This window comes from Acipenser ruthenus, chromosome 3 (genome assembly GCF_902713425.1).
Source record: "Acipenser ruthenus chromosome 3, fAciRut3.2 maternal haplotype, whole genome shotgun sequence".
Lineage (NCBI taxonomy): Eukaryota > Metazoa > Chordata > Actinopteri > Acipenseriformes > Acipenseridae > Acipenser > Acipenser ruthenus.
The window spans coordinates 92461613-92488932 of record NC_081191.1 but is presented as its reverse complement, the minus strand read 5'-3'; the positions used below and the strand labels follow the sequence as shown (position 1 = coordinate 92488932).

Sequence of the window (27320 nt, the reverse complement as noted above, 5' to 3'; positions counted from 1 at the left end):
CACGCCACTTTACCCATTTCTAGAGATTTCATCATTCAGTCCCTGACGTGTGCAGCTTGCCTTGTACCGGCCTTTCCAGTCCATGCTTCTCAAAGCTGCACCCACCCTGCTCAGAATCTGCGTGCAGACTGCAATCAAACCGCCTGCTTTCTACCTATCGGCCGGTGTTGTATCAAGTCGAGACCCTCTCTGTGCGCAGCACAAAGGCAGGCTCTTCTCCGTGTCAGCCCGATCGCTGAAAAACAACAAGAGAAAAAGTCTTTGGCAGCAGTTTGCAGAAAGGAGAAACATGGATGGTAATACTGAAGAGGTGCTGGCTCCTCTGAGGAAGGCAGTGAAGGAACAGGTAAGATACATACATACATACATAAATGAATCGATAAATACATACATATAAACATCTTGTGATCACGCATCATATGAATTCGACGAATCTGTGCTAAAATGTGTGCTATCCCAAACCTTAACTTGCAGGTACTGTACGTTCTGTCATCGTGAAATGTTGACAGTATTTGAAACAGGCGATTGATTTTTGACCATAATTGAGTGGCATGATTCTGCAGGTAAAAATGTAAAATCAGTAAATAAAAACGTGTTTAAAATGCACTGGGGTGTGTTTAAACCCGATAGAGAACAGTCATATTTAATGATATATTGTATATTGATCAAACCCTTTCTTCTATTCTACCCTAATTTAGAGATTGCGAGCGGTGTACCTACTTCCAGTTATAAATACACCGTACTGTATGTGACGTTTTAACTTCTCGCTAGTATGATAACAGTATACTGTACACATACATAATTTCCTTTTTATTATGATTATTTGTCATTCAAATCGATTTACGGAGACTAGTCACTTACAATAGGACCTCGTTTTTTTTTTTTTACGTGTTGTCTGAAAGGAGCACAACGAGGTTAGTGACATGCTCAGGATCACACACAGTGAGTCGGTGTGGCTGAGCTGTGATTGAACCGGAAACCTCCTGGTAACAAGGTCCCAGCTTTAACCATTGGACCACCAAGCCTCCTCTATGCCTACAGAATATAAAACGAGCCAACTTAATAGAATAACATCTCCATAACTTAAACAAGTTAGTGTTGCAGTGACAACGCGGCCATTTGGAATGCAGTGACAATGTGAAATGAAGCAGATCCGACGGCTAATGACCGGGAAATCAAGTTAACTCTGCGGACATGCCCCATATTATCGTTTAGAATTTAGAGTGAGCGGTGAGTGAATTCTGCTTTTCTGTATCTTAAGCGAATCACATTTTTTGGGATGCATTCGCATACCGATACGGTTATTATTCTTTTTAAAACAGTGGTGCTATTAGCATTAGCATTTTTCATCTAGGTACAGCCTCACAAGCTGGAGTCATGAGAGCATGCATTAGAAATCTTTAGGTGGTCTGGGCGTGAAACTGCTTCGGGGTTTCCTTGCTTCCCTTTTCTGTGGTACAGTCCTGGGTGTTTTCGACACTGGTCTTCGGTTCCTCCCCTATGTTACTAGTGCCACGTTTGACTGCACTGTGCAGCAAAGTAATTGAAAGCGAAACACGGAAAATGGATATACTGTAGCTAGACACTTCTTGGCAAGGTGCTCTTACGCGTGTAAATCATGCTTCATCAGTTAACCATGTAAATACTGTTAAAAATCAAAGTTAGTGCTTATTATTTGGTAATTTGGCGATTGCTAAAAAATACTAAGAACATATTAAAACAAAAATAAATATACCTCAAAATGAAATCTAAATAAATAAATAAAATACAAATAAATATTTCAATAATGTACACATGAAGGGCTGGGTTTACAAAGCACAGCGTCCTTATCCCAGAAGTAATTACCCCGAGTTGTCATCTGACGTCATGCCGCGTAGTCCCAGGTAACGCACTTTCCACACTGCGTGCCAGTCGGTATAAACAAGTGTGTTTATTGAAGGCCAGCGGCTGGTTCACTCCGGTGTTGAACCCAGTCAAGCCGATGCAAATTAACTGTTTCATACGTGGATCACAAATTACCAGATGCAAGTCAGAGAACATGACTGGGACAGGCAGTACGCACTGTTATTAACATACTAGCATTACATATTTGTATAGGGTTAGTATTGACGGTGTATGCATTGAGGACAGTGGCGCCGCCTAGGTATCAGCTGGTTCTGTTCACGCGATCCAAGGTAATGTCAGTGTCGCTCTGGCGTGTTATTCACGAAAATGCAATCAGTGCTTGATTAGTATGCGTTTGTGAACTTCAAAATATAAAAGTATAATATAAAAGTATGCAGTTCCTGTGCAAAAACAACGTTTTGTTAATACTCTGTAGCCGGAGAGCTTGCATTCAGTGCGTGTGTTTTCAGATGCATTATTATTAATTAGACTTGATGTAAATGTTCTGTGTGCTAATCGGGATGCTGTGTAATCTACGATCTATTGCAAACCTGTTTTTATTCGGTAGGCACGGTAGGTAAATCACATGATAACATATGCAACTCATTTTCTAATAGCCTTCCTTTATTTTATTGAATTGTTGCTGTATGTAGGCTATTAACAAATGCACAGTAAAAACAAACAAAAACGTACTGTATTGAAAATACTGTGCACTTGGACCTGGGGTAATAGTCGGGTAAGCACCAAGCTGCCAAGGTGGGTTCAGCTGATTGAATTGAAAAGGTACATTTTCCTTGCAGTCACATATTCAACAATTCAGTTTGTGCATATATGATGATTTTACCTGGACAACGCCCCCTACACATCCATGCTACTATTTTTTCTCCACCACCTGTAGAAGTGAGTGGCAAAGTCTGTTCTGCAATGCCTTTGTGTTTCAGGGGGACGGTGTGTTTCTCATTGCTGCAATGCCTTTGTGTTTCAAGGGGACGGTGTGTTTCTCATTGCTGCGATGCCTTTGTGTTTCAGGGGGATGGTGTGTTTCTCATTGCTGTATTGCATTGCTTGTGTGTTTCAGGGGGATGGTGTGTTTCTCATTGCTGCGATACCTTTGTGTTTCAGGGGGATGGTGTGTTTCTCATTGCTGCGATGCCTTTGTGTTTCAGGGGGACGGTGTGTTTCTCATTGCTGTATTGCATTGCTTGTGTGTTTCAGGGGGATGGTGTGTTTCTCATTGCTGCGATGCCTTTGTGTTTCAGGGGGACGGTGTGTTTCTCATTGCTGTATTGCATTGCTTGTGTGTTTCAAGGGGACGGTGTGTTTCTCATTGCTGTATTGCATTGCTTGTGTGTTTCAGGGGGATGGTGTGTTTCTCATTGCTGCGATGCCTTTGTGTTTCAGGGGGATGGTGTGTTTCTCATTGCTGTATTGCATTGCTTGTGTGTTTCAGGGGGATGGTGTGTTTCTCATTGCTGCGATGCCGTTGTGTTTCAGGGGGACGGTGTGTTTCTCATTGCTGCGATGCCGTTGTGTTTCAGGGGGACGGTGTGTTTCTCATTGCTGTATTGCATTGCTTGTGTGTTTCAGGGGGACGGTGTGTTTCTCATTGCTGCAATGCCTTTGTGTTTCAGGGGGATGGTGTGTTTCTCATTGCTGTATTGCATTGCTTGTGTGTTTCAGGGGGACAGTGTGTTTCTCATTGCTGCGATGCCTTTGTGTTTCAGGGGGACGGTGTGTTTCTCATTGCTGCGATGCCTTTGTGTTTCAGGGGGACGGTGTGTTTCTCATTGCTGTATTGCATTGCTTGTGTGTTTCAGGGGGATGGTGTGTTTCTCATTGCTGCGATGCCTTTGTGTTTCAAGGGGAAGGTGTGTTTCTCATTGCTGCGATGCCTTTGTGTTTCAGGGGGACGGTGTGTTTCTCATTGCTGCAATGCCTTTGTGTTTCAGGGGGACGGTGTGTTTCTCATTGCTGTATTGCATTGCTTGTGTGTTTCAGGGGGATGGTGTGTTTCTCATTGCTGCGATGCCTTTGTGTTTCAGGGGGACGGTGTGTTTCTCATTGCTGCGATACCTTTGTGTTTCAGGGGGATGGTGTGTTTCTCATTGCTGTATTGCATTGCTTGTGTGTTTCAGGGGGATGGTGTGTTTCTCATTGCTGCGATGCCTTTGTGTTTCAAGGGGAAGGTGTGTTTCTCATTGCTGCGATGCCTTTGTGTTTCAGGGGGACGGTGTGTTTCTCATTGCTGCAATGCCTTTGTGTTTCAGGGGGACGGTGTGTTTCTCATTGCTGTATTGCATTGCTGTGTGTTTCAGGGGGACGGTGTGTTTCTCATTGCTGCAATGCCTTTGTGTTTCAGGGGGACGATGTGTTTCTCATTGCTGTATTGCATTGCTTGTGTGTTTCAGGGGGATGGTGTGTTTCTCATTGCTGCGATACCTTTGTGTTTCAGGGGGATGGTGTGTTTCTCATTGCTGCGATGCCTTTGTGTTTCAGGGGGACGGTGTGTTTCTCATTGCTGCAATGCCTTTGTGTTTCAGGGGGACGGTGTGTTTCTCATTGCTGTATTGCATTGCTTGTGTGTTTCAGGGGGACGGTGTGTTTCTCATTGCTGTATTGCATTGCTTGTGTGTTTCAGGGGGACGGTGTGTTTCTCATTGCTGCGATGCCTTTGTGTTTCAGGGGGACGGTGTGTTTCTCATTGCTGTATTGCATTGCTTGTGTGTTTCAAGGGGACAGTGTGTTTCTCATTGCTGCAATGCCTTTGTGTTTCAGGGGGACTTGGTGCGGCAGCTCAAAGAAGAGAAAGCCCCAGCTGTAGATGTCAGTAAAGCTGTGGCAGAGCTGAAGGCTCGCAAGCGGGTTCTGGAGGCTAAGGTCTGTGCTGATTTATTTTAATAGGGAAGTAAACAAAGATTCAGTGAGAAGTGGCACATAAAGAGCTTGTTCATCTGAAAACCAGGGTCCCGTCCATTCTTGTTTCACTTCCATTTCCAATTCCTTTTTAAAATGAATTTCCAATTCCTTCCCTAGAGACATAATACTTTTTGTGATTATTCATGCTTTAATTGGAAGCCAGTTTAATTGACTAACAGTGACCTCAATTTCATTAAGGTGTTGTGAGAAGCTCATTGTAACAGAATGCTGTTCTTTGCAGTGTTGATCAGTGTTGTGTTGGGATTGATTAAAAGGGAATGGGAATTGGAATTGGTTTTATAAAGGTTTGGAATTGAAGAACAGGATTTGAGCCGACCCTGCTCCACTTTGACTGAGTTCATTCAAACTAATATGGTAGAGGTGAGGCTCAACCAATGAGAAATGAAAGAATATTATTATTATTACAGATAACTTTCCTGTTCCACCTTTTAATAGCAGCATATAAATTGTATAACTTGCTTTAATCTGTTTAAAAAAACAAACAAAAAAAACATGGTTTTGAAATGGCCCCACCCCTCCCCTCCTTGCCCTGCCCCGCCCCTCTCCTCCCCGCCCTGCCTCGCCCAGCTCAGGTCTGGTTTACTGAGCTCCTTCACATGTGCGTCAAGTAATGTTTAACGGCCAATAGCACTGAGGCTACCAGCAGTGGGACACATGGTCGACACACGATCACATTTCTCCCTTGTTGTGATTTGTTATATTGTATTCAAGTCTGTTTCAATCTCTTTGCTCTTGTGTTTTAGAGACACGGTCTCTGTTTCAATCTCTTTGCTCTTGTGTTTTAGATACACAGTCTCTGTTTCAATCTCTTTGCTCTTGTGTTTTAGAGACACGGTCTCTGTTTCAATCTCTTTGCTCTTGTGTTTTAGAGACACGGTCTCTGTTTCAATCTCTTTGCTCTTGTGTTTTAGATACACAGTCTCTGTTTCAATCTCTTTGCTCTTGTGTTTTAGATACACAGTCTCTGTTTCAATCTCTTTGCTCTTGTGTTTTAGAGACACGGTCTCTGTTTCAATCTCTTTGCTCTTGTGTTTTAGATACACAGTCTCTGTTTCAATCTCTTTGCTCTGCAGGAGCTGGCTCTGCAGCCCCAGGATGACATCGTCGACAGACCTAAACTGGAGGACACCCTGAAGAGGAGGTTCTTCTACGACCAGGCCTTTGCCATCTATGGGGGTGAGTGTGTGGCTTCCACTGTCCGTTAATACCCTGTGAACGGATTGTAACATATCCCTTCACTCACTGTGTGGACAATTCTGCTATTAGGTTTCATATCTATGTATCTCTTTATAATGCATATATGTTTTTTTTTCGTTTGTTTTGTCAACTTTTCAAGTGTGCATTTTGTTAGACCAGGATTTCAAACCATTATGAGCTGTGCTCTGTACCTATCATAGACGAACACCTGAAACAACAGCAGCACTGGCAGGCTATAGTCTGGCTTTAACAGGAACACTAAACTTGGATTCAACACTGAGGTCATGCTTTCATATTGTTTTGGATTTTGCAAGCCATACATTGCATATTTCTTCTTTGACAAACTGTCTGCAGTATATATTCTCATTGCTCTAGGTGTCAGTGCTGTGTGATTTTAGCTCTGTCTGCAGTATATATTCTCATTGCTCTAGGTGTCAGTGTTGTGTGATTTTAGCTCTGTTACAGTATATATTCTCATTGCTCTAGGTGTCAGTGCTGTGTGATTTTAGCTCTGTTACAGTATATATTCTCATTGCTCTAGGTGTCAGTGCTGTGTGATTTTAGTTCTGTTACAGTATATATTCTCATTGCTCTAGGTGTCAGTGCTGTGTGATTTTAGCTCTGTCACAGTATATATTCTCATTGCTCTAGGTGTCAGTGCTGTATGATTTTGGCTCTGTTACAGTATATATTCTCATTGCTCTAGGTGTCAGTGCTGTATGATTTTGGCTCTGTTACAGTGTATATTCTCATTGCTCTAGGTGTCAGTGCTGTATGATTTTGGCTCTGTTACAGTATATATTCTCATTGCTCTAGGTGTCAGTGCTGTATGATTTTGGCTCTGTTACAGTATATATTCTCATTGCTCTAGGTGTCAGTGGACTGTATGATTTTGGCTCTGTTACAGTATATATTCTCATTGCTCTAGGTGTCAGTGCTGTATGATTTTGGCTCTGTTACAGTATATATTCTCATTGCTCTAGGTGTCAGTGCTGTATGATTTTGGCTCTGTTACAGTATATATTCTCATTGCTCTAGGTGTCAGTGGACTGTATGATTTTGGCCCTGTTGGCTGTGCCCTGAAGAACAACATCATTCAGCTCTGGCGGCAGCACTTCATTCAGGAGGAGCAGATCCTTGAAATCGACTGCACCATGTTAACCCCAGAGGCAGTCCTCAAGTAAGAGCCTTCATTGTCAATACTGAACAACCAGCCCAGTGTCGGGCTGTGCTTCAATACTGAACAACCAGCCCAGTGTCGGGCTGTGCTTCAATACTGAACAACCAGCCCAGTGTCGGGCTGTGCTTCAATATTGAACAACCAGCCCAGTGTCGGGCTGTGCTTCAATACTGAACAACCAGCCCAGTGTCGGGCTGTGCTTCAATACTGAACAACCAGCCCAGTGTCGGGCTGTGCTTCAGTACTGAACAACCAGCCCAGTGTCGGGCTGTGCTTCAATACTGAACAACCAGCCCAGTGTCGGGCTGTGCTTCAGTACTGAACAACCAGCCCAGTGTCGGGCTGTGCTTCAATACTGAACAACCAGCCCAGTGTCGGGCTGTGCTTCAATACTGAACAACCAGCCCAGTGTCGGGCTGTGCTTCAGTACTGAACAACCAGCCCAGTGTCGGGCTGTGCTTCAGTACTGAACAACCAGCCCAGTGTCAGGCTGTGCTTCAATACTGAACAACCAGCCCAGTGTCGGGCTGTGCTTGGATCTGTTGTATAGTAGTGTGCACATTTACAACAACACCCCATTGCTTCTCTTGTGCATATGAATTCCAATCACTGGAACTGAACATGATTCTCTGTTGTTTGTGTTTGGAGCACAATTTGTCTTGCAGCAAAAACTGCTTCTGAAAAGTCACCAGTGACACTGCTGCTAGTGCACATAAGAGATGTTGGATGTTTAATATGCAGTGTTGTACTGTATTTAGTGTTTTTGTTTCTTCTTTTTTCTAGGACCTCTGGACATGTTGAAAAATTTGCTGATTTCATGGTGAAGGATGTAAAGAATGGAGAATGCTTCCGTGCAGACCACCTCTTGAAAGGTAACAAGAAGTTCATTTTAACAGATCTATATACACACAAGACCTGCCTTTCATTTCAACAGATCTGTATACACACAAGACCTGCCTTTCATTTCAACAGATCTGTATACACACAAGAAGTGCCTTTCATTTCAACAGATCTATATACACACAAGAAGTGCCTTTCATTTTAACAGATCTATATACACACAAGACCTGCCTTTCATTTTAACAGATCTGTATACACACAAGACCTGCCTTTCATTTCAACAGATCTATATACACACAAGACCTGCCTTTCATTTTAACAGATCTGTATACACACAAGACCTGCCTTTCATTTTAACAGATCTGTATACACACAAGAAGTATGTATTAAAATAAATGTGTATTTACTGAATACATGAGCGGATTTAAACCACTGATGCCTCCCCGTAGTAAATATGATGTGTCTTTTAAATGTCCTGGATCCCTCAATAGAAATGTTCCTCTTATTTCCAGCAGGTGTCAGTGTTGCGCTTGTACATTACATTGATGTTGGCATAGCAGGTTTTTGTTAATGATGACATGAAAATAACACACAGACTGCTAACTGTGTGTAGTTATTTAATCCTAACCTTGTCTAAAAGCTCCAGTAAGACTGCACTTGTTGTTTCTGTTTTTACTGCAGCTCATCTTCAGAAGTTAATGTCGGATAAGAAGTGTGCAGCAGAGAAGAGGGCAGAGATGGACAGTGTTGTCACTCAGGTAGGTGTCTGTATCTCGCTCTGACACATTTACAATTAGAAAGCAAGCTTTCAAAATCCACTTCCACTCCCACCCCTCATTGTGCACATCATTTCCAACAGTGTTTCTAAACTTGAAATGTATAGAAAGTGTACCTGGGCATATGTGAAGTATTAGAAAGTATACCTGGGCATATTTGAAGTGTATAGAAAGTATACCTGGGCATATTTGAAGTGTATAGAAAGTATACCTGGGCATATTCTGTCTCAAAGGAATTCCTCCTGGACCAACATGCTGGAGAGTGCTGCTGTACACTGCAGTGTATCTTTGTTACAATGAAGTCTGTGGATCAGTGCAGTGGCAGTGAAGCTGGTATAGTAGGATCCCTCCCTCTCTCTCTCTCCCTCTCTCCCTCTGGGGATCAGTGCAGTGGCAGTGAAGCTGGTATAGTAGGATCCCTCCCCCTCTCCCTCCCTCTCCCTGCGTGAGCCAGATTTGTTTTCATTGACTCTCGGGGCTCCAGTCGATGGTAAAGCTCTATTTGCTATGTGTTGAACTTCGTAGTTGGCGTGGAATTTCACTGCTCTGGTTACGGTCTAACTTGACTGTCCTCAAAATAGGAGGCAGCAGTTTATAGCAAAAACTAAGGATTTACATTTTTTATCTGAAGAAATATTGATTTAGAATGCCTGTGCACATCAAGGTCTGCCGTCTATTCTATTTTTTTTTCAATCTGATCTCTTTGTATAATGCCTGTCAGGAGGTGAGTGGTGTGGATGACAAAGTGAATGTGCAAACAGTCTTATAATTATCTTTTTGTTTGGAACTGAAAACCTGCCGTTTTAACCCCATAACGTTGCTGGTATAAGGGTAAAACAGCAGGTTTTCAGTCCCAATCTAAAAGGCTCCACAAAATAATAACACATTACAGTAATTCAGTGCAGGGGAAAGTGCTCTGGTTGTAGTGCGGCGGTGCTCTGGTTGTAGTGCTCTGGTTGTAGTGCGGCGGTGCTCTGGTTGTAGTGCTCAGGTTGTAGTGTGGCGGTGCTCTGGTTGTAGTGCGGCGGTGCTCTGGTTGTAGTGCTCAGGTTGTAGTGCTCAGGTTGTAGTGTGGCGGTGCTCTGGTTGTAGTGTGGCGGTGCTCTAGTTGTAGTGCTCTGGTTGTAGTGCTCAGGTTGTAGTGTGGCGGTGCTCTGGTTGTAGTGCTCTGGTTGTAGTGCGGCGGTGCTCTGGTTGTAGTGCGGCGGTGCTCTGGTTGTAGTGCTCAGGTTGTAGTGTGGCGGTGCTCTGGTTGTAGTGCGGCGGTGCTCTGGTTGTAGTGCTCAGGTTGTAGTGCTCAGGTTGTAGTGTGGCGGTGCTCTGGTTGTAGTGTGGCGGTGCTCTAGTTGTAGTGCTCTGGTTGTAGTGCTCTGGTTGTAGTGCGGCGGTGCTCTGGTTGTAGTGCGGCGGTGCTCTGGTTGTAGTGCTCAGGTTGTAGTGCGGCGGTGCTCCGGTTGTAGTGCTCTGGTTGTAGTGCTCAGGTTGTAGTGTGGAGGTGCTCCGGTTGTAGTGCGGCGGTGCTCTGGTTGTAGTGCGGCGGTGCTCTGGTTGTAGTGCGGCGGTGCTCTGGTTGTAGTGCGGCGGTTGTAGTGTGGAGGTGCTCCGGTTGTAGTGCGGCAGTGCTCAGGTTGTAGTGCGGCGGTGCTCTGGTTGTAGTGCGGCGGTGCTCTGGTTGTAGTGCTCTGGTTGTAGTGCGGCGGTGCTCTGGTTGTAGTGCGGCGGTGCTCTGGTTGTAGTGCTCAGGTTGTAGTGTGGCGGTGCTCTGGTTGTAGTGCGGCGGTGCTCTGGTTGTAGTGCTCAGGTTGTAGTGCTCAGGTTGTAGTGTGGCGGTGCTCTGGTTGTAGTGTGGCGGTGCTCTAGTTGTAGTGCTCTGGTTGTAGTGCTCAGGTTGTAGTGTGGCGGTGCTCTGGTTGTAGTGCTCTGGTTGTAGTGCGGCGGTGCTCTGGTTGTAGTGCGGCGGTGCTCTGGTTGTAGTGCTCAGGTTGTAGTGTGGCGGTGCTCTGGTTGTAGTGCGGCGGTGCTCTGGTTGTAGTGCTCAGGTTGTAGTGCTCAGGTTGTAGTGTGGCGGTGCTCTGGTTGTAGTGTGGCGGTGCTCTAGTTGTAGTGCTCTGGTTGTAGTGCTCTGGTTGTAGTGCGGCGGTGCTCTGGTTGTAGTGCGGCGGTGCTCTGGTTGTAGTGCTCAGGTTGTAGTGCGGCGGTGCTCCGGTTGTAGTGCTCTGGTTGTAGTGCTCAGGTTGTAGTGTGGAGGTGCTCCGGTTGTAGTGCGGCGGTGCTCTGGTTGTAGTGCGGCGGTGCTCTGGTTGTAGTGCGGCGGTTGTAGTGTGGAGGTGCTCCGGTTGTAGTGCGGCAGTGCTCAGGTTGTAGTGCGGCGGTGCTCTGGTTGTAGTGCGGCGGTGCTCTGGTTGTAGTGCGGCGGTGCTCTGGTTGTAGTGCGGCGGTGCTCTGGTTGTAGTGCGGCGGTTGTAGTGTGGAGGTGCTCCGGTTGTAGTGCGGCAGTGCTCAGGTTGTAGTGCTCTGGTTGTAGTGCTCAGGTTGTAGTGTGGCGGTGCTCTGGTAGTAGTGCTCAGGTTGTAGTGTGGAGGTGCTCCGGTTGTAGTGCGGCAGTGCTCAGGTTGTAGTGTGGCGGTGCTCTGGTTGTAGTGCTCTGGTTGTAGTGCTCTGGTTGTAGTGCGGCGGTGCTCTGGTTGTAGTGCTCTGGTTGTAGTGCTCCGGCTGTAGTGCGGCGGTGCTCTGGTTGTAGTGCGAAGGTGCTCCGGTTGTATTGCAGCGGTGCTCAGATCCCTTCTCTCTCTGTCATAATGCCCTAAGGCAGTGTTAGTAATGTGATATGTGTTTTGAAGATGGGGAGGAGAGATCGAAATCATCAAGTGACTTTATTATCCAATTGCATTCCATGCAAAAATCCCTTTCTATCTGCAAAGACATTGAGAAGTGTTGGAGGTACCGCAGCAAACAAGCAGCAACATGTATTCTTTTTATATATTTCTTGCGTAATTGTGTACCTACTTGCATAAGAAACGTGAATATTTCTGTTATGTATATAAAACGGTTATTTTACTGTGTATAAGTTTTGCTAATATATATAATATAGCTTGTTTTTGTTCATACAAAAATAAAATGTAAAAAAAGAAAACCTTTGTGTCCGATTTGCTTTATTGAATATGACAGTCTAGTACACAGGAGCCTTAAGAAAAATGTTATAAATGTATTGACTTTTTTCCAAATATTATTATTTTATACCAATTTCAGGGGTAAAAATACCAATTACATTCATTTCAAAATCTGGTCCCTGGAGTACACATTCATTTTTGCATCTGCAGTTGAAGAGGGTAATGGGTTAAGTTGTATCTTTTTTTCTTTTTTCTTTTTATTGGCAGTTGGACAACTACAGCCAGCAGGAGTTAGCTGAGCTGTTTGTGAAGTACAATGTGAAATCTCCTGTCACTGGAAACGATGTGAGCCCTCCCATCTCCTTCAACCTCATGTTCCAGACGTGCATCGGGCCAGGAGGAAACATGCCAGGGTAAGCACTGCAGTCGTCTTCAGAGGCTCTGGAGGTGCAGTTTCAGCAGCTGTTCTTTCCACCACTGGAGTGCATGTCTGGCCAGAGGGGTTGCTTCTAATTGCTCAACTCAACACTGTTTATGTATTTATTTGTTTTGCTTGCGTGTTCATGGATTGTTTTTCTAATGCTTCCAGCTATCTGAGGCCTGAGACTGCTCAGGGAATCTTTCTGAATTTCAAACGCTTGCTGGAGTTCAACCAGGGCAAGTTGCCCTTCGCTGCCGCGCAGATTGGGAACTCCTTCAGGAACGAGATCTCTCCTCGCTCCGGCCTCATCAGAGTCAGGTAAGCCGCTCGCGCTTGAATCAAAGATACAAGACAGGGGGCTCCCGAGTGGCGCATCCAGTAAAAGCAGAGAGCTGCGTTGTCCTCTGACGCTGTAGCTCTTGGGTGGCTGCACGGCGAGTTCGCAGTGTGTAAAGAAGCGGGCGGCTGACGGCACACGCTTCGGAGGACAGCGTGTGTTCATCTTCGCCCCTCCCGAGTCAGCGCAGGGATGGTAGCGGTGAGCTGAGCCTAAAAAAATAATTGGGCATTTCAAATTGGGGAGAAAATAATAAAAACTAATTGGCAACGAGTAAATTAAAAAAAAAAAAAAAAAAAAAAGATACAAGACAGTCCATATTCCCCACTGCTTTAGATTTGCTCAATTTATACATGTGTCCAGAGTTCTGATCAGCTGTAAGTTCACTGCTTGCCGCTCATACTGTACCGTTCCATATTGCTGTGTGCTTGTATCATTGCTGTGTGCTTGTATCATTGCAGTGTGCTTGTAAATTTCATATTGCTGTGTGCTTGTATCATTGCTGTGTGCTTGTAAATTTCATATTGCTGTGTGCTTATATCATTGCTACAGTGCCCTCCATAAGTATTGGGACAGTGAAGTCAAAATTGCTATTTTTGCTGTATACTCAAGCGATATAAAAATACGATTTAAAAGATTAATATGAGGCAAAAGTACAGAATGTCACCTTTTATTTCTCTTGGTTTCAAGACAGACATGTTTTACCAACTAAGAATAACAGCACTTTTAGAGTTCCATCCTTCCATTTTATGTGAGCATAAGTATTGGGACAATTCAAACATAAGAAATATAAAAGCTAGTATTTAGTCGCAAATCCCTTGCATGCAATAACAGCAGTGAGTCTGTGACCCATTGACATCACCAAACTCTTGGTACCATCCTTTGAGATGCTTTGCCAAGCCTTTACTGCAGCCATTTTCAACTGTTGCTTGTTTTGGGGAGTTTCTGACTTCAGTCTCCTGTTCAGCAACTGAAATGCATGTTCAATCAGATTTAAATCAGATTGACTTGGCCAGTCTAAAACTTTCCACTTTTTTCCCCTGAACTCCTTGGTTGTGTTGGCAGTGTGTTTTGGGTCATTGTCCTGTTGCATTGTGAAGCGCCGCCCAATGAGTCTGGTGGCATTTCCTTTACATTGGTAGCCAAGATGCTTCTGTACACTTCTGAAGTCATTCTGCTGCTGCCATCATTCGTTACATCATCAATAAAGATGAGTGAGCCCGTTCCAGAGGCAGCCATGCATGCCCATGCCATGACACTACCTCCACCATGCTTCACAGATGAGGGGGTGGAACTCTGAAAGTGCTGTTATTCTTAGTTGGTAAAACATATATGTGTTGAAACCACCAGAAATAAAATGTGACATTCTGTACTTTTGCCTCATATTCATCTTTTAATCATATTTTCATATTGCTTGAGTGTACAGCAAAAATAGCAATTTTGACTTCACAGTCCCAATACTTATGGAGGGCACTGTATGTGCTTGTAAATTTCGTACTGCTGTATGCTTGTATCATTCCATATTGTTGTTGTTATTATTTATTTCTTAGCAGACGCCCTTAGCCAGGGCGACTTACAATTGTTACAAGATATCACATTATTTTTGCATACAATTACCCATTTATACAGTTGGGTTTTTACTGGAGCAATCTAGGTAAAGTACCTTGCTCAAGGGTACATCAGCAGTGTCCCGCATCTGGGATTGAACCCACGACCCTCCGGTCAAGAGTCCAGAGCCCTAACCACTACTCCACACTGCTGCCATGTGTGCTTGTAAAGTTCCGTATTGCTGTGTGCTTGTAAAGTTCCGTATTGCTGTGTGCTTGTACTGTTCCATATTGCTGTGTGCTTGTATCGTTGCTGTGTGCTTGTACTGTTCCCTATTGCTGTGTGCTTATAAAGTCCCATATTGCTCTGTGCTTGTACTATTCCATATTGCTGACCGGTATCCCGCGGTATCAGTTACCATGATCTGTGGAGATGTTCTATGGGACCTGCTGTAGTTCTTGTATTCAGCAGATGTGTTCCTTCATATTTGTCATACGAGTGCTTTTCCAGTGACTCGTATGTTTAGACATGACCCCAATGTGTGCTTCTTTTATAAAAAACGGATTGATAGTACAATATAATCTGTTAGTTTGGTAACTAAAGTGGATTTTTCCTTCCTGAAAAAAACTAACAAAAATGTTTGAATTCCCAGAGAGTTCACCATGGCAGAAATCGAGCACTTCGTGGATCCCAATGATAAAAGTCACCCCAAGTTCCAGAGCCTGGCGGACCTGGAGCTCACCCTGTACTCCTCCAAGGCTCAGACCAGCGGCCAGTCTGCACACAAGATGAAGCTGGGAGATGCAGTTGAGCAGGTGAAGGACGCCTCTTCGTTCAGCTGTGGGACAGAGATCCTAAGAACATGCTGTTCCGATTCCTAATATATTATTTATCATTTTCAGACCTTGATCTACAATTGCATGTAAGGGCAACGTATTAACATTAAGCTGAGGGAACACAAAGCCACTTTTTTTCAGCAACAGAGGCTTGAATCCTGGTTCCAGGAGACCGGGAAACCTATTGAGACAACTTTGCTGTATCAAACCTAGTGTCCCCTTGTGTGGCACGCAGTGGCCTGAAACCTAGTCTCCTGAAACCAAGTTCCAAGCCACAAAGCGGCTTCCTGTTCCCTCAGCTTTAGGCTTGTCTTGTGTTCTTTTGAACCCCCCATTGCCCTTTACCTTTTGAAACATTGGCTCCTGTTCTGATGACAGATTGATAAGTGGATGCCTTGTGTAACTGCAGGGTGTGATCAACAACTCCGTCCTGGGATATTTCATTGGGAGGATCTACCTGTACCTGGTGAAAGTAGGGGTCTCTCCAGACAAGCTGCGATTCCGTCAGCACATGGACAATGAGATGGCCCACTACGCCTGTGACTGCTGGGATGCTGAGACCAAGACATCTTACGTAGGTTTCCCAGCGCAGCAGTTTAGTGCCAATAGTGTGATGCAGGGCCATCCTGGTGTGAAAACAGGTCAGGTTTATGAATGAATGTTAACATGGAATTAACTACTTTGTTAGGCTTTTAGGATGAGACAAGGCCATGTTTCAGAAATTTCCAAATGTTTACCATTTATTAGTTGCTAGCTGTTACTCCACTCAGGTGCAACCAGCCACTAACTACTCTCTCTAATAAGGTTGCTGCATTTAATCTCCTTTCCCATACGTTCCTGCACATGCCTTACTCAACCTTCTAATCCTAAGGCCAAGTGGAGTTTCCTTCGCAAAGTCACTTCCAGCAAACTGAGGTTCTGATTTTTGCACTAATCATCATTAACGTTTCCCTATGAAAGGTTTTGATTGGAGATTTTGGTGAAGATTTTAACAGGACAGATCCGCTAAGCATTTACTCCAGTGTAAAGATTACAGTACAGCTGCACTCCACGGAGCCTGTTAAAATGTAACTCTTCTAACAACAAAGGTCAAAAACCTGCTGTGGGATCTTTTAACATCCTCTAAAGGACGTGAATAAAACAACCCTGATTTGAATTACTGTACAGAAACCCCTTTAGCCGTGGGGTTCAGTTTCTATTAGCTCTGGGATTCAGTTTCTGTTAGCCTTGGGGTTCAGTTTCTGTTAGCTCTGGGATTCAGTTTCTGTTAGCCTTGGGGTTCAGTTTCTGTTAGCCTTGGGGTTCAGTTTCTGTTAGCCTTGGGGTTCAGTTTCTGTGAGCCTTGGGATTCAGTTTCTGTGAGCCTTGGGATTCAGTTTCTGTGAGCCTTGGGGTTCAGTTTCTTTTAGCCTTGGGATTCAGTTTCTGTGAGCCTTGGGGTTCAGTTTCTGTGAGCCTTGGGGTTCAGTGTCTGTGAGCCTTGGGGTTCAGTGTCTGTGAGCCTTGGGGTTCAGTGTCTGTGAGCCTTGGGGTTCAGTTTCTGTGAGCCTTGGGGTTCAGTTTCTGTGAGCCTTGGGATTCAGTTTCTGTGAGCCTTGGGATTCAGTTTCTGTGAGCCGTGGGGTTCAGTTTCTGTGAGCCGTGGGGTTCAGTTTCTGTGAGCCGTGGGGTTCAGTTTCTGTGAGCCGTGGGGTTCAGTTTCTGTGAGCCGTGGGGTTCAGTTTCTGTGAGCCGTGGGGTTCAGTTTCTGTGAGCCGTGGGATTCAGATTCTGTGAGCCGTGGGGTTCAGTTTCTGTTAGCCTTGGGATTCAGTTTCTGTTAGCCCTGGGGCTCAGTTTCTATGAGCCATGGGGTTCAGTTTCTGTTAGCCCTGGGGTTCAGTTCCTGTTAGCCGTGGGATTCTCGTGATTCTGTTGCAGGGCTGGATTGAGATTGTGGGCTGTGCTGACCGCTCCTGCTCTCTTTTGTTGCAGGGCTGGATTGAGATTGTGGGCTGTGCTGACCGCTCCTGCTATGACCTGACCTGCCATGCCCGAGCCACCAAGGTGCCCCTAGTGGCTGAGAAACCCCTAAAGGAAGCCATATCCTTGTCCAGAAGGGCAATGTGTGAGAACACTGGAGACTGCAACACTGTGTTTCCTGTTTCAGCTCGCCCATCTACAGTACCAGGGCTACATTGTGATAGACAGAAACATCTCTGTAACACTTTACATGAAATGACTCTACTATGTAAATACACAGTAATTAGTTACTTAGTAAATACATGTATTCTCACACATAATTACAATGTTGTGCATAGTTACAATGTACTTAATGTGGAAGTATTTTTGCGCAATATATGTAAGCACAATTGTATCAGAAAAGGAGGAGGGTGATTTGGGTTAGGATTAGAGTTGGGGTTAGGATTAGGTTTAGAGTTGGGGTTGAGGTTAGGATTAGGTTTAGAGTTGGGGTTAGGGTGGTTGGGGTTAGGATTAGGTTTAGAGCTGGGGTTAGGGTGGTTGAGGTTAGGATTAGTTTTAGAGCTGGGGTTAGGGTGGTTGGGGTTAGGATTAGGTTTAGAGTTGGGGTTAGGATTAGGTTTAGAGCTGGGGTTAGGCTGGTTGGGGTTAGGATTAGGTTTAGAGTTTGGGTTAGGGGGTTGGAGTTAGAATTAGGTTTAGAATTGGGGTTTGGGGGGTTGGGGTTAGGATTAGGTTTAGAGTTGGGGGGGTTGGGGTTAGGATTTGGTTTAGGTGGGTAGGGTGGGTAGGGTTATCCTAATTATTTTTTATCCTGATAGAGCCGATGTTCTGCCTTAACCTCTCTGCACAAGACAGTCAATGTTGTTCAGTTCGACGCCAACAAGGGAGCAATCGGAAAAGCTTACAAGAAGGACGCCAAGCTGGTGATGGAATATCTAGCCATCTGTGACGAGTGTTACATCACAGAGCAGGAGAGACTCCTTAATGAGATCGGGTAGGAATAAACTGGGAGTGTGTCTGCATTGCTATACAGAGCAGCACAGACTCTTCAATGAGAACGGGTAGGAATGAACTGGGAGTGTGTCTGCATTGCTATACAGAGCAGCACAGACTCTTCAATGAGAACGGGTAGGAATGAACTGGGAGTGTGTCTTCATTGCTATACAGAGCAGCACAGACTCTTCAGTGAGATTGTGTAGTAGGAATGATTCTGGTTGCTCTTCTTTGCACTCTGGTGACCAGAACTGAACACAATATTCTAGATGAGGTTTTACTAATGCATTGTAAAGTTTTAACATTACTTCCCTTGATTTAAATTCAACACTTTTCACAATATATCCGAGCATCTTGTTGGCCTTTTTTATAGCTTCCCCACGTTGTCTAGATGAAGACATTTCTGAGTCAACGCAAACTCCTAGGAGTGTGTCTGCATTGCTATACAGAGCAGCACAGACTACCTGCTAAGATAGACTTTTGAATGACATCTGATTTTAAAGTAAAGAACAGAGGGGTGATGTAATCAGTCTGTAGTGTATGTGCAGGTGTATGGTAGTAAGCAGTGAATCCCTGTCCCCTAGAATTGGAAGGCATTGACAGTCCTAGAGGCGTTTCCCTTTGCAGAACATGTTGTGTGTCTGCGTTGTGTAGAGAGGGTTCAGCAGGGAGTGGATCTGGTGAAGGACTGTTATACAAGCTGCTTGCTTACCATAAAACAAACGGAAGTGTAGACCCTGGAATTGGTGAAAGAAGAACATTTTGTACCCTTGTTCCTGTTTGATTAATTTCTGTTCCTGTTTGATTAATTTCTGTTCCATGACATGTTAAACGTGCCTCTGATCTTTGCAGAGAGTTTACCATCGAGACTGAAGGGAAGACCTTTAAACTGACCCAGGACATGGTCAGTGTGAAGAGATTTCAGAAGATCCTGCACGGTCAGTCCATTCTAGGTTCTTATGAACCTCCACTTGGAATTCATCCCCATTGCTGTTTGAAACGGATACTTTAGAAATTAATATTGTGGATCATCTACATGCTCTTTTAATATTTGTTAACAGGGATGGAAATAAGACTCCCATTGCATAGTGATGTGATCCCTTTCTGGTTTGAAGCGCTTTATGATGGTGGTCCACTATGAAAGGCGCTATATAAAATAAAGATTGATTGATTGATAAGACACATCTGAGCTTGTTACCTGCACACTGTGGCTAATGAAGCTTGTGGTAAAACCCTGAATGGGTGAAACTGCTCTGCAATAGGAGTCTTATTCCCATCCCTGTTTTGCCTCTGCATTTCTCCATGATCATTATTACCCATCTCTTTGTAATCCTTTTTCAACAACTGAAACAGAGTTTCTTAAAAGAAGGCCATTTAAATAATGTGATTGCTGCCCCTCTGCAAGTAAATGGAGAGTCCTTCTTCAGAGTCCCTTTCAAGGGACAGGAATTGCATGAAGCTTCACACCCCCTAGTGTACATTTTGCAAACCACCTCCCTTCAGAAATTCTGATTTGTTCAGGGGTTGAAAAAGGACATTGGTTAGTAAGCCTGGTAAATAATATAAACAGTGAACACAAAGAATACAGAGTACTAGAGAACCCCATATAATAGGATATTAAACAGCTGTCCAATTCACAATTAAGAACATGTAGATGGTATAAATCTCTTAAACTGTTCCCTACTCCTTTTGTGTTGCGGTTTAGTGGAGGAAATTGTCCCCAACGTGATTGAGCCGTCCTTCGGTATTGGAAGAATCATGTACTCCATCTTTGAACACACATTCCATGTCCGTGAAGGAGATGAGCAGAGAACAGTGAGTGTGTTCTGCTGGTGCTGTTGGCATGTGAGAGTGAACACACCCAGGGTCCAGCACCCCCTGCACTGAGAGTGAACACACCCAGGGTTCAGCACCCCCAGCACTGAGCGTGAACACACCCAGGGTTCAGCAGCCCCTGCACTGAGAGTGAACACACCCTGCACGAGAGTGAACACACCCAGGGTCTAGCACCCCCTGCACTGAGAGTGAACACACCTAGGGTCTAGCACCCCCTGCACTCAGAGTGAACACACCTAGGGTCTAGCACCCCCTGCACTCAGAGTGAACACACCCAGGGTCTAGCACCCCCTGCACTCAGAGTGAACACACCCAGGGTTCAGCACCCCCTGCACTGAGAGTGAACACACCCAGGGTCTAGCACCCCTGCACTGAGAGTGAACACACCCAGGGTCCAGCACCTCCTGCTCTGAGAGTGAACACACCCAGGGTTCAGCACCCTCTGCACTGAGAGTGAACACACCCTGCACTGAGAGTGAACACACACAGGGTTCAGCACCCCCTGCACTAAGAGTGAACACACACAGGGTTCAGCACCCCCAGCACAGAGTGAACACACCCAGGGTCCAGCACCCCCTGCTCTGAGAGTGAACACACCCAGGGTTCAGCACCCCCTGCACTGAGAGTGAACACACCCAGGGTTCAGCACCCCCTGCACTGAGAGTGAACACACCCAGGGTCCAGCACCCCCAGCACTGAGAGTGAACACACCCAGGGTTCAGCACCCCCAGCACTGAGAGTGAACACACCCAGGATTCAGCACCCCCAGCACTGAGAGTGAACACACCCTGCACTAAGAGTGAACACACCCAGGTTTCAGCACCCCCTGCACTGAGAGTGAACACACCCAGGGTCCAGCACACCCTGCACTGAGCTGTAGTGTGTCAAGTAGGGTTGGGGTCAATTCCTGTTTGTCAATTCCAATTCCTTCGCAGGAATTGGAATTTAAATTGTTATTTTAGAGACATACTAATTGTTGTGATTGTTCAACTGTTTTCATTTGAAGCCAGTTTAATTGACTAACAAACAGTGACTGCAACGTAAGTAATGTGTTGCCACTATGAGAAGCTCATTGTAACAGAATACAGCTAATTGCAATTTTGATCAGTGGGAATTGGGTTAGGGTTTTAAAAAGGAATTGGAATTGAAGAACAGGAAGTGACCCGGACCCTGGTGCCAGGTTTGTAAGATGGCCTGTGACAGGACAGCCCTTTCATTCTTTGCTTGTTTTGTTTTTATGTTTCCAGTACTTCAGCTTTCCTGCCACTGTAGCGCCATACAAATGCTCCGTCCTGCCTCTGAGTCAGAATCATGAGTTTGTGCCTTTTGTCCGAGAGCTGTGTAAGTATATGTGTGAACATCGTCGCTATTTCAAAGACTCAAGTGTGTATAGGCATGTGATGTGGACCAGTGTATACTTCAGGTTCATTTTCTATATATTTTGTACTGCAGCTTCTAGACATGATCACCCCAAACTGTACGAAATGACCTCTCTCGCACAATGAGAGACGCTCTACACACAACGTATTCACATGATCACCCCAAACTGCACAAGATGACCTCTCTTACACAATGAGAGACGCTCTACACACAACGTATTCACATGATCACCCCAAACTGCACAAGATGACCTCTCTTACACAATGAGAGACGCTCCACACACAACGTATTCACATGATCACCCCAAACTGCACGGGATGACCTCTCTTACACAATGAGAGACGCTCCACACACAACGTATTCACTTGTATTAATAGTTGACTCTGAGCTTTTCATCTCCTCAGTAGTTAATTAGATGTTTCATGTTAAAATCTTTTGTATATTAAAACGGCAATGAAACAGCTGTTCACCAGGGCAAACTGTTTTAACAGTGCTTGCTGTTCAAACAGTTTCTTCTTAAAGGTTTAAAAAAATAATTAATCTCTGAAGCAAAAAATGTCTCTGTAGATGAAGCAGGAAGAATGGAAAGTCAATTAATTGAATACATTGGAATACATTCTCCTCGTTTCTTACAGTAGGTAGCACAGCGGGTACTTGAATGCATTGGAATTCATTCTCCTCTTTTCTTACAGTAGATAGTACAGCGGGTACTTGAATGCAGTGGAATTCATTCTCTTCTTTTCTTTTACAGTAGGTAGTACAGCGGGTACTTGAATGCAGTGGAATTCATTCTCTTTTCTTACAGTAGGTAGTACAGCGGGTACTTGAATGCAGTGGAATTCATTCTCTTCTTTTCTTTTACAGTAGGTAGCACAGCGGGTACTTGAATGCATTGGAATTCATTCTCTTCTTTTCTTTTACAGTAGGTAGTACAGCGGGTACTTGAATGCATTGGAATTCATTCTCCTTGTTTCTTACAGTAGATAGTACAGCGGGTACTTGAATGCAGTGGAATTCATTCTCTTTTCTTACAGTAGGTAGTACAGCGGGTACTTGAATACATTGGAATTCATTCTCTTTTCTTACAGTAGGTAGCACAGCGAGTACTTGAATGCAGTGGAATTCATTCTCTTCTTTTCTTACAGTAGGTAGCACAGCGGGTACTTGAATGCATTGGAATTAATTCTCCTCGTTTCTTACAGTAGGTAGTACAGCGGGTACTTGAGTGCATTGGAATTCATTCTCCTCGTTTCTTACAGTAGGTAGTACAGCGGGTACTTGAATGCATTGGAATTCATTCTCCTCGCTTCTTACAGTAGGTAGCACAGCGGGTACTTGAATGCATTGGAATTCATTCTCCTTGTTTCTTACAGTAGGTAGTACAGCGGGTACTTGAATGCAGTGGAATTCATTCTCCTCGTTTCTTACAGTAGGTAGCACAGCGGGTACTTGAATGCATTGGAATTCATTCTCCTTGTTTCTTACAGTAGGTAGTACAGCGGGTACTTGAATGCAGTGGAATTCATTCTCTTTTCTTACAGTAGGTAGCACAGCGGGTACTTGAATGCATTGGAATTCATTCTCCTCGTTTCTTACAGTAGGTAGTACAGCGGGTACTTGAATGCAGTGGAATTCATTCTCCTCGTTTCTTACAGTAGGTAGCACAGCGGGTACTTGAATGCATTGGAATTCATTCTCCTCGTTTCTTACAGTAGGTAGTACAGCGGGTACTTGAATGCAGTGGAATTCATTCTCCTTGTTTCTTACAGTAGGTAGTACAGCGGGTACTTGAATGCAGTGGAATTCATTCTCCTTGTTTCTTACAGTAGGTAGTACAGCGGGTACTTGAATGCAGTGGAATTCATTCTCTTTTCTTACAGTAGGTAGCACAGCGGGTACTTGAATGCATTGGAATTCATTCTCCTTGTTTCTTACAGTAGGTAGTACAGCGGGTACTTGAATGCAGTGGAATACATTCTCTTTTCTTACAGTAGGTAGTACAGCGGGTACTTGAATGCAGTGGAATTCATTCTCCTCTTTTCTTTTACAGTAGGTAGCACAGCAGGTACTTGAATGCATTGGAATTCATTCTCCTCGTTTCTTACAGTAGGTAGTACAGCGGGTACTTGAATGCAGTGGAATTCATTCTCCTCGTTTCTTACAGTAGGTAGCACAGCGGGTACTTGAATGCATTGGAATTCATTCTCCTCTTTTCTTTTACAGTAGGTAGTACAGCGGGTACTTGAATGCATTGGAATTCATTCTCCTTGTTTCTTACAGTAGGTAGCACAGCGGGTACTTGAATGCAGTGGAATTCATTCTCCTTGTTTCTTACAGTAGATAGTACAGCGGGTACTTGAATGCAGTGGAATTCATTCTCTTTTCTTACAGTAGGTAGCACAGCGGGTACTTGAATGCAGTGGAATACATTCTCCTCGTTTCTTACAGTAGGTAGTACAGCGGGTACTTGAATGCATTGGAATTCATTCTCCTCGTTTCTTTTACAGTAGGTAGTACAGCGGGTACTTGAATGCAGTGGAATTCATTCTCCTCGTTTCTTACAGTAGGTAGTACAGCGGGTACTTGAGTACATTGGAATTAATTCTCCTCTTTTCTTTGGTGTTGTCCTACAGCCGAAGCCCTGACCAGAAACGGAGTCTCTCACAAGGTGGACGATTCTTCCGGCTCCATCGGGAGGCGCTACGCCAGGACTGACGAGATCGGCGTGGCGTTCGGCATCACCATCGATTTCGACACAGTTAACAAGACCCCTCACACAGCCACTCTGAGAGACCGGGACTGCATGCGGCAGATCAGGGCGGAGGTGAGTCAACCCGGCTCAGAACTGTGAGACGGGGAGTCTGTGAGTCGACCCAACTCAGAACTGAGAGACGCATAGTCTGTGAGTTGACCCGGCTCAGAACTGAGAGACGGGGAGTCTGTGAGTCGACCCGGCTCAGAACTGAGAGACGGGGAGTCTGTGAGTCGACCCGGCTCAGAACTGAGAGACGCATAGTCTGTGAGTTGACCCGGCTCAGAACTGAGAGACGGGGAGTCTGTGAGTCGACCCGGCTCAGAACTGAGAGACGCATAGTCTGTGAGTTGACCCGGCTCAGAACTGAGAGACAGGGAGTCTGTGAGTCGACCCGGCTCAGAACTGAGAGACGCATAGTCTGTGAGTTGACCCGGCTCAGAACTGAGAGACAGGGAGTCTGTGAGTCGACCCGGCTCAGAACTGAGAGACGCATAGTCTGTGAGTTGACCCGGCTCAGAACTGAGAGACGGGGAGTCTGTGAGTTGACCCAACTCAGAACTGAGAGACGCATAGTCTGTGAGTTGACCCGGCTCAGAACTGAGAGACGGGGAGTCTGTGAGTCGACCCGGCTCAGAACCGAGAGACGGGGAGTCTGTGAGTCGACCCGGCTCAGAACCGAGAGACGGGGAGTCTGTGAGTCGACCCGGCTCAGAACCGAGAGACGGGGAGTCTGTGAGTCGACCCGGCTCAGAACCGAGAGACGGGGAGTCTGTGAGTCGACCCGGCTCAGAACCGAGAGACGGGGAGTCTGTGAGTCGACCCGGCTCAGAATTGAGGATTTGACAGAGATGAGATTTTAATCTCGTTCCTGCCAAACTTAAATTGAAAATACAAAATCTTTATTTACACACAGTTTTAACAGAAACACACCCTTTCCATCCATGCAGGGCTTCTGCCCTGGCACTATATGTGTAATGTTTTTTTATGTTTTTATTGTCTGTCGTGGTGTGTGTTATTTCAGTAAGATTCACAGAATGTATTTTATTATCAGTGTTGACTTCCATACATGCTCCTCATAAGCTCAAAGTTACACAAGGTGGTAAAGTAAGACTGTGCTCGATTTCAAACATTCGCCTTCTTCAAAGCTCCTCTGAACTCTCCTCTTTCAGACAATTCCAATTATTTTTTAAATCATTACAATTTCTTCCAAGGAATTGATATTTTGTTCCACAGCTTTTGTTTGAAGCCAATTTTATGGACGCTGTGATTTCAATGTAAGTAATTTGTTTTCACTGCGAGAAGCTCATTGGAACAGAATAGTGCTGATTGGAATTGGAATTGACTCCAGCCCTGCTTTCAGGAATTCCTGTGGCTCTGCGTTATGTAAGGATCCTCCCAAGCTCACGATAACACAGATCAAACTTTTCAGGAAACGTATAATCCTTCCATTCATTTCTGTGTTATGTGTCTAATCTTTGAGCTGTCAGATGAAATGGCATTGGAATGGCCATTGGTTTACTGATGACCCCGTCGTTGTTCTTGTAGAGTGTGCCCTATTCTATTTGCACTGGACTGCCCCGCCTTGCAAAGTGTTTAAGATCCCATCTCTATTTGTGCGCTCTGTAGGTATCTGATCTTCCCTCCATTGTGCGTGACCTGGCTAACGGCGTCACCACCTGGGCTGAAGTGGAAACCAAGTACCCGATCTTTGAGGGGCAGGAGACCGGGAGAAAAGAGATGACTGAGGAGTAAACACGACTGCACCAGAGCGTCAAAATACAGACCAGCAACAACAGCAGCAACAAAACCTTTGTACTGTTAATAGAACAATTTTATCTGCAGTGTGATTTGCATACCTCAGTATGAACCCAGTGACGTTCTCCCCTGTGTTTCACTGAACCGTGATGTTCTGTAACGATAATACTTTAAATAAACCAAATCAAAACTGCTGCATCTCATGACTGATCAGTATCCACTGAGAGGCGTACACTAGCCTGCAAATATAAACTACTGCTTCTCATGACTGATCAGTATCCACTGAGAGGCGTACACTAGCCTGCAAATATAAACTACTGCTTCTCATGACTGATCAGTATCCACTGAGAGGCGTACACTAGCCTGCAAATATAAACTACTGCTTCTCATGACTGATCAATATCCACTGAGAGACGTACACTAGCCTGCAGATATAAACTACTGCTTCTCATGACTGATCAGTATCCACTGAGAGGCGTACACTAGCCTGCAAATATAAACTACTGCTTCTCATGACTGATCAGTATCCACTGAGAGGCGTACACTAGCCTGCAAATATAAACTACTGCTTCTCATGACTGATCAATATCCACTGAGAGACGTACACTAGCCTGCAGATATAAACTACTGCTTCTCATGACTGATCAGTATCCACTGAGAGGCGTACACTAGCCTGCAAATATAAACTACTGCTTCTCATGACTGATCAGTATCCACTGAGAGACGTACACTAGCCTGCAAATATAAACTACTGCTTCTCATGACTGATCAGTATCCACTGAGAGACGTACACTAGCCTGCACATTTTATTAGAACACCCCACCTCTTCTGTAGTTCTGATTTTCAAACCACTAACTGAAAATCTTGGAAAAATGTCAAAATAGGCAAATTAGTGATTGTCTAATTTAATTGATGACTTTAATAGGCCACACATGCAATTAATTTAAAATGGTAAGAGAAAAGGAACACAGCGCCAAATGGTAAAATGCTGGAGACTTTTTAGAAGTTGTTTTAAAATGCTGAATTAAAGCACAAAGTGGTCTAACATTCTCACACTACACGAGTGTCTATTGTTTCTATATCACTGTCTAGTGATTGAAAATGTCAATTCTCACACCTGAGGTTTTCATGCAGGTAGGTATAGAAAGGATAGAAATGACAAATCTTGAGGTGTACATTTGCACATGGCAGTACGTGCTTTGCTAGAGGGATTTTATGGAGGTGTAAGTGCATACAGTATATACAGTACCCTGTATTCAATTGCCTTGATGCTTGGAATGGAGTCATTGATTCAGTCCTTGACATCTGAAAGCAATGCACTTTACAGTACATGGATATAGAGTGTGTAGTGCAGCCTAGTTCATGCGAAAAATCTGTATCTCCCCACTGGAAGGACTAGAGTCTCGGGCTCCCATGAGAATAGAATCTTTGTTTATATTGAACGAGTCAGGTGGGAGGATTTGGGAATAGAACATTTTTACAAGTTTGATTTGTCTCTTCCCCTCCCCTCCACCCCCAATCTGAGCTTGCTGTCATTGTGTGCATGGCAGCATTAATCAAAAAAGAGGTT

General features: G+C 44.7%; 1 protein-coding gene across 1 annotated transcript; it reads left to right on the top strand.

Annotated features, from left to right (window-relative positions):
• LOC117394922 (glycine--tRNA ligase) lies at window positions 1-25943 on the top strand. Its single transcript, XM_059018778.1, has 17 exons — window positions 1-346; window positions 4660-4761; window positions 5895-5997; window positions 7057-7198; window positions 7982-8070; window positions 8720-8796; window positions 12192-12337; window positions 12514-12663; window positions 14883-15045; window positions 15476-15640; window positions 17041-17149; window positions 17881-18025; window positions 18877-18962; window positions 19730-19839; window positions 21108-21201; window positions 23874-24064; window positions 25622-25943. The coding sequence occupies exons 1-17, from the start codon at window positions 83-85 to the stop codon at window positions 25745-25747; spliced, it is 2262 nt and encodes a 753-aa protein (XP_058874761.1). The 5' UTR covers window positions 1-82; the 3' UTR covers window positions 25748-25943.
• The last annotated feature ends 1377 nt before the right edge of the window (window positions 25944-27320 follow it).

Excerpts from the sequence above, each read along its gene's own strand:
- LOC117394922 (XM_059018778.1), top strand. The coding sequence starts at position 83 with ATGCTTCTCAAAGCTGCACCCACCCTGCTCAGAATCTGCGTGCAGACT. Across the intron at positions 4,762-5,894 it reads AGCGGGTTCTGGAGGCTAAG|GAGCTGGCTCTGCAGCCCCA; the intron begins GTCTGTGCTGAT and ends TTTGCTCTGCAG. Across the intron at positions 8,797-12,191 it reads TGGACAGTGTTGTCACTCAG|TTGGACAACTACAGCCAGCA; the intron begins GTAGGTGTCTGT and ends TTTTATTGGCAG.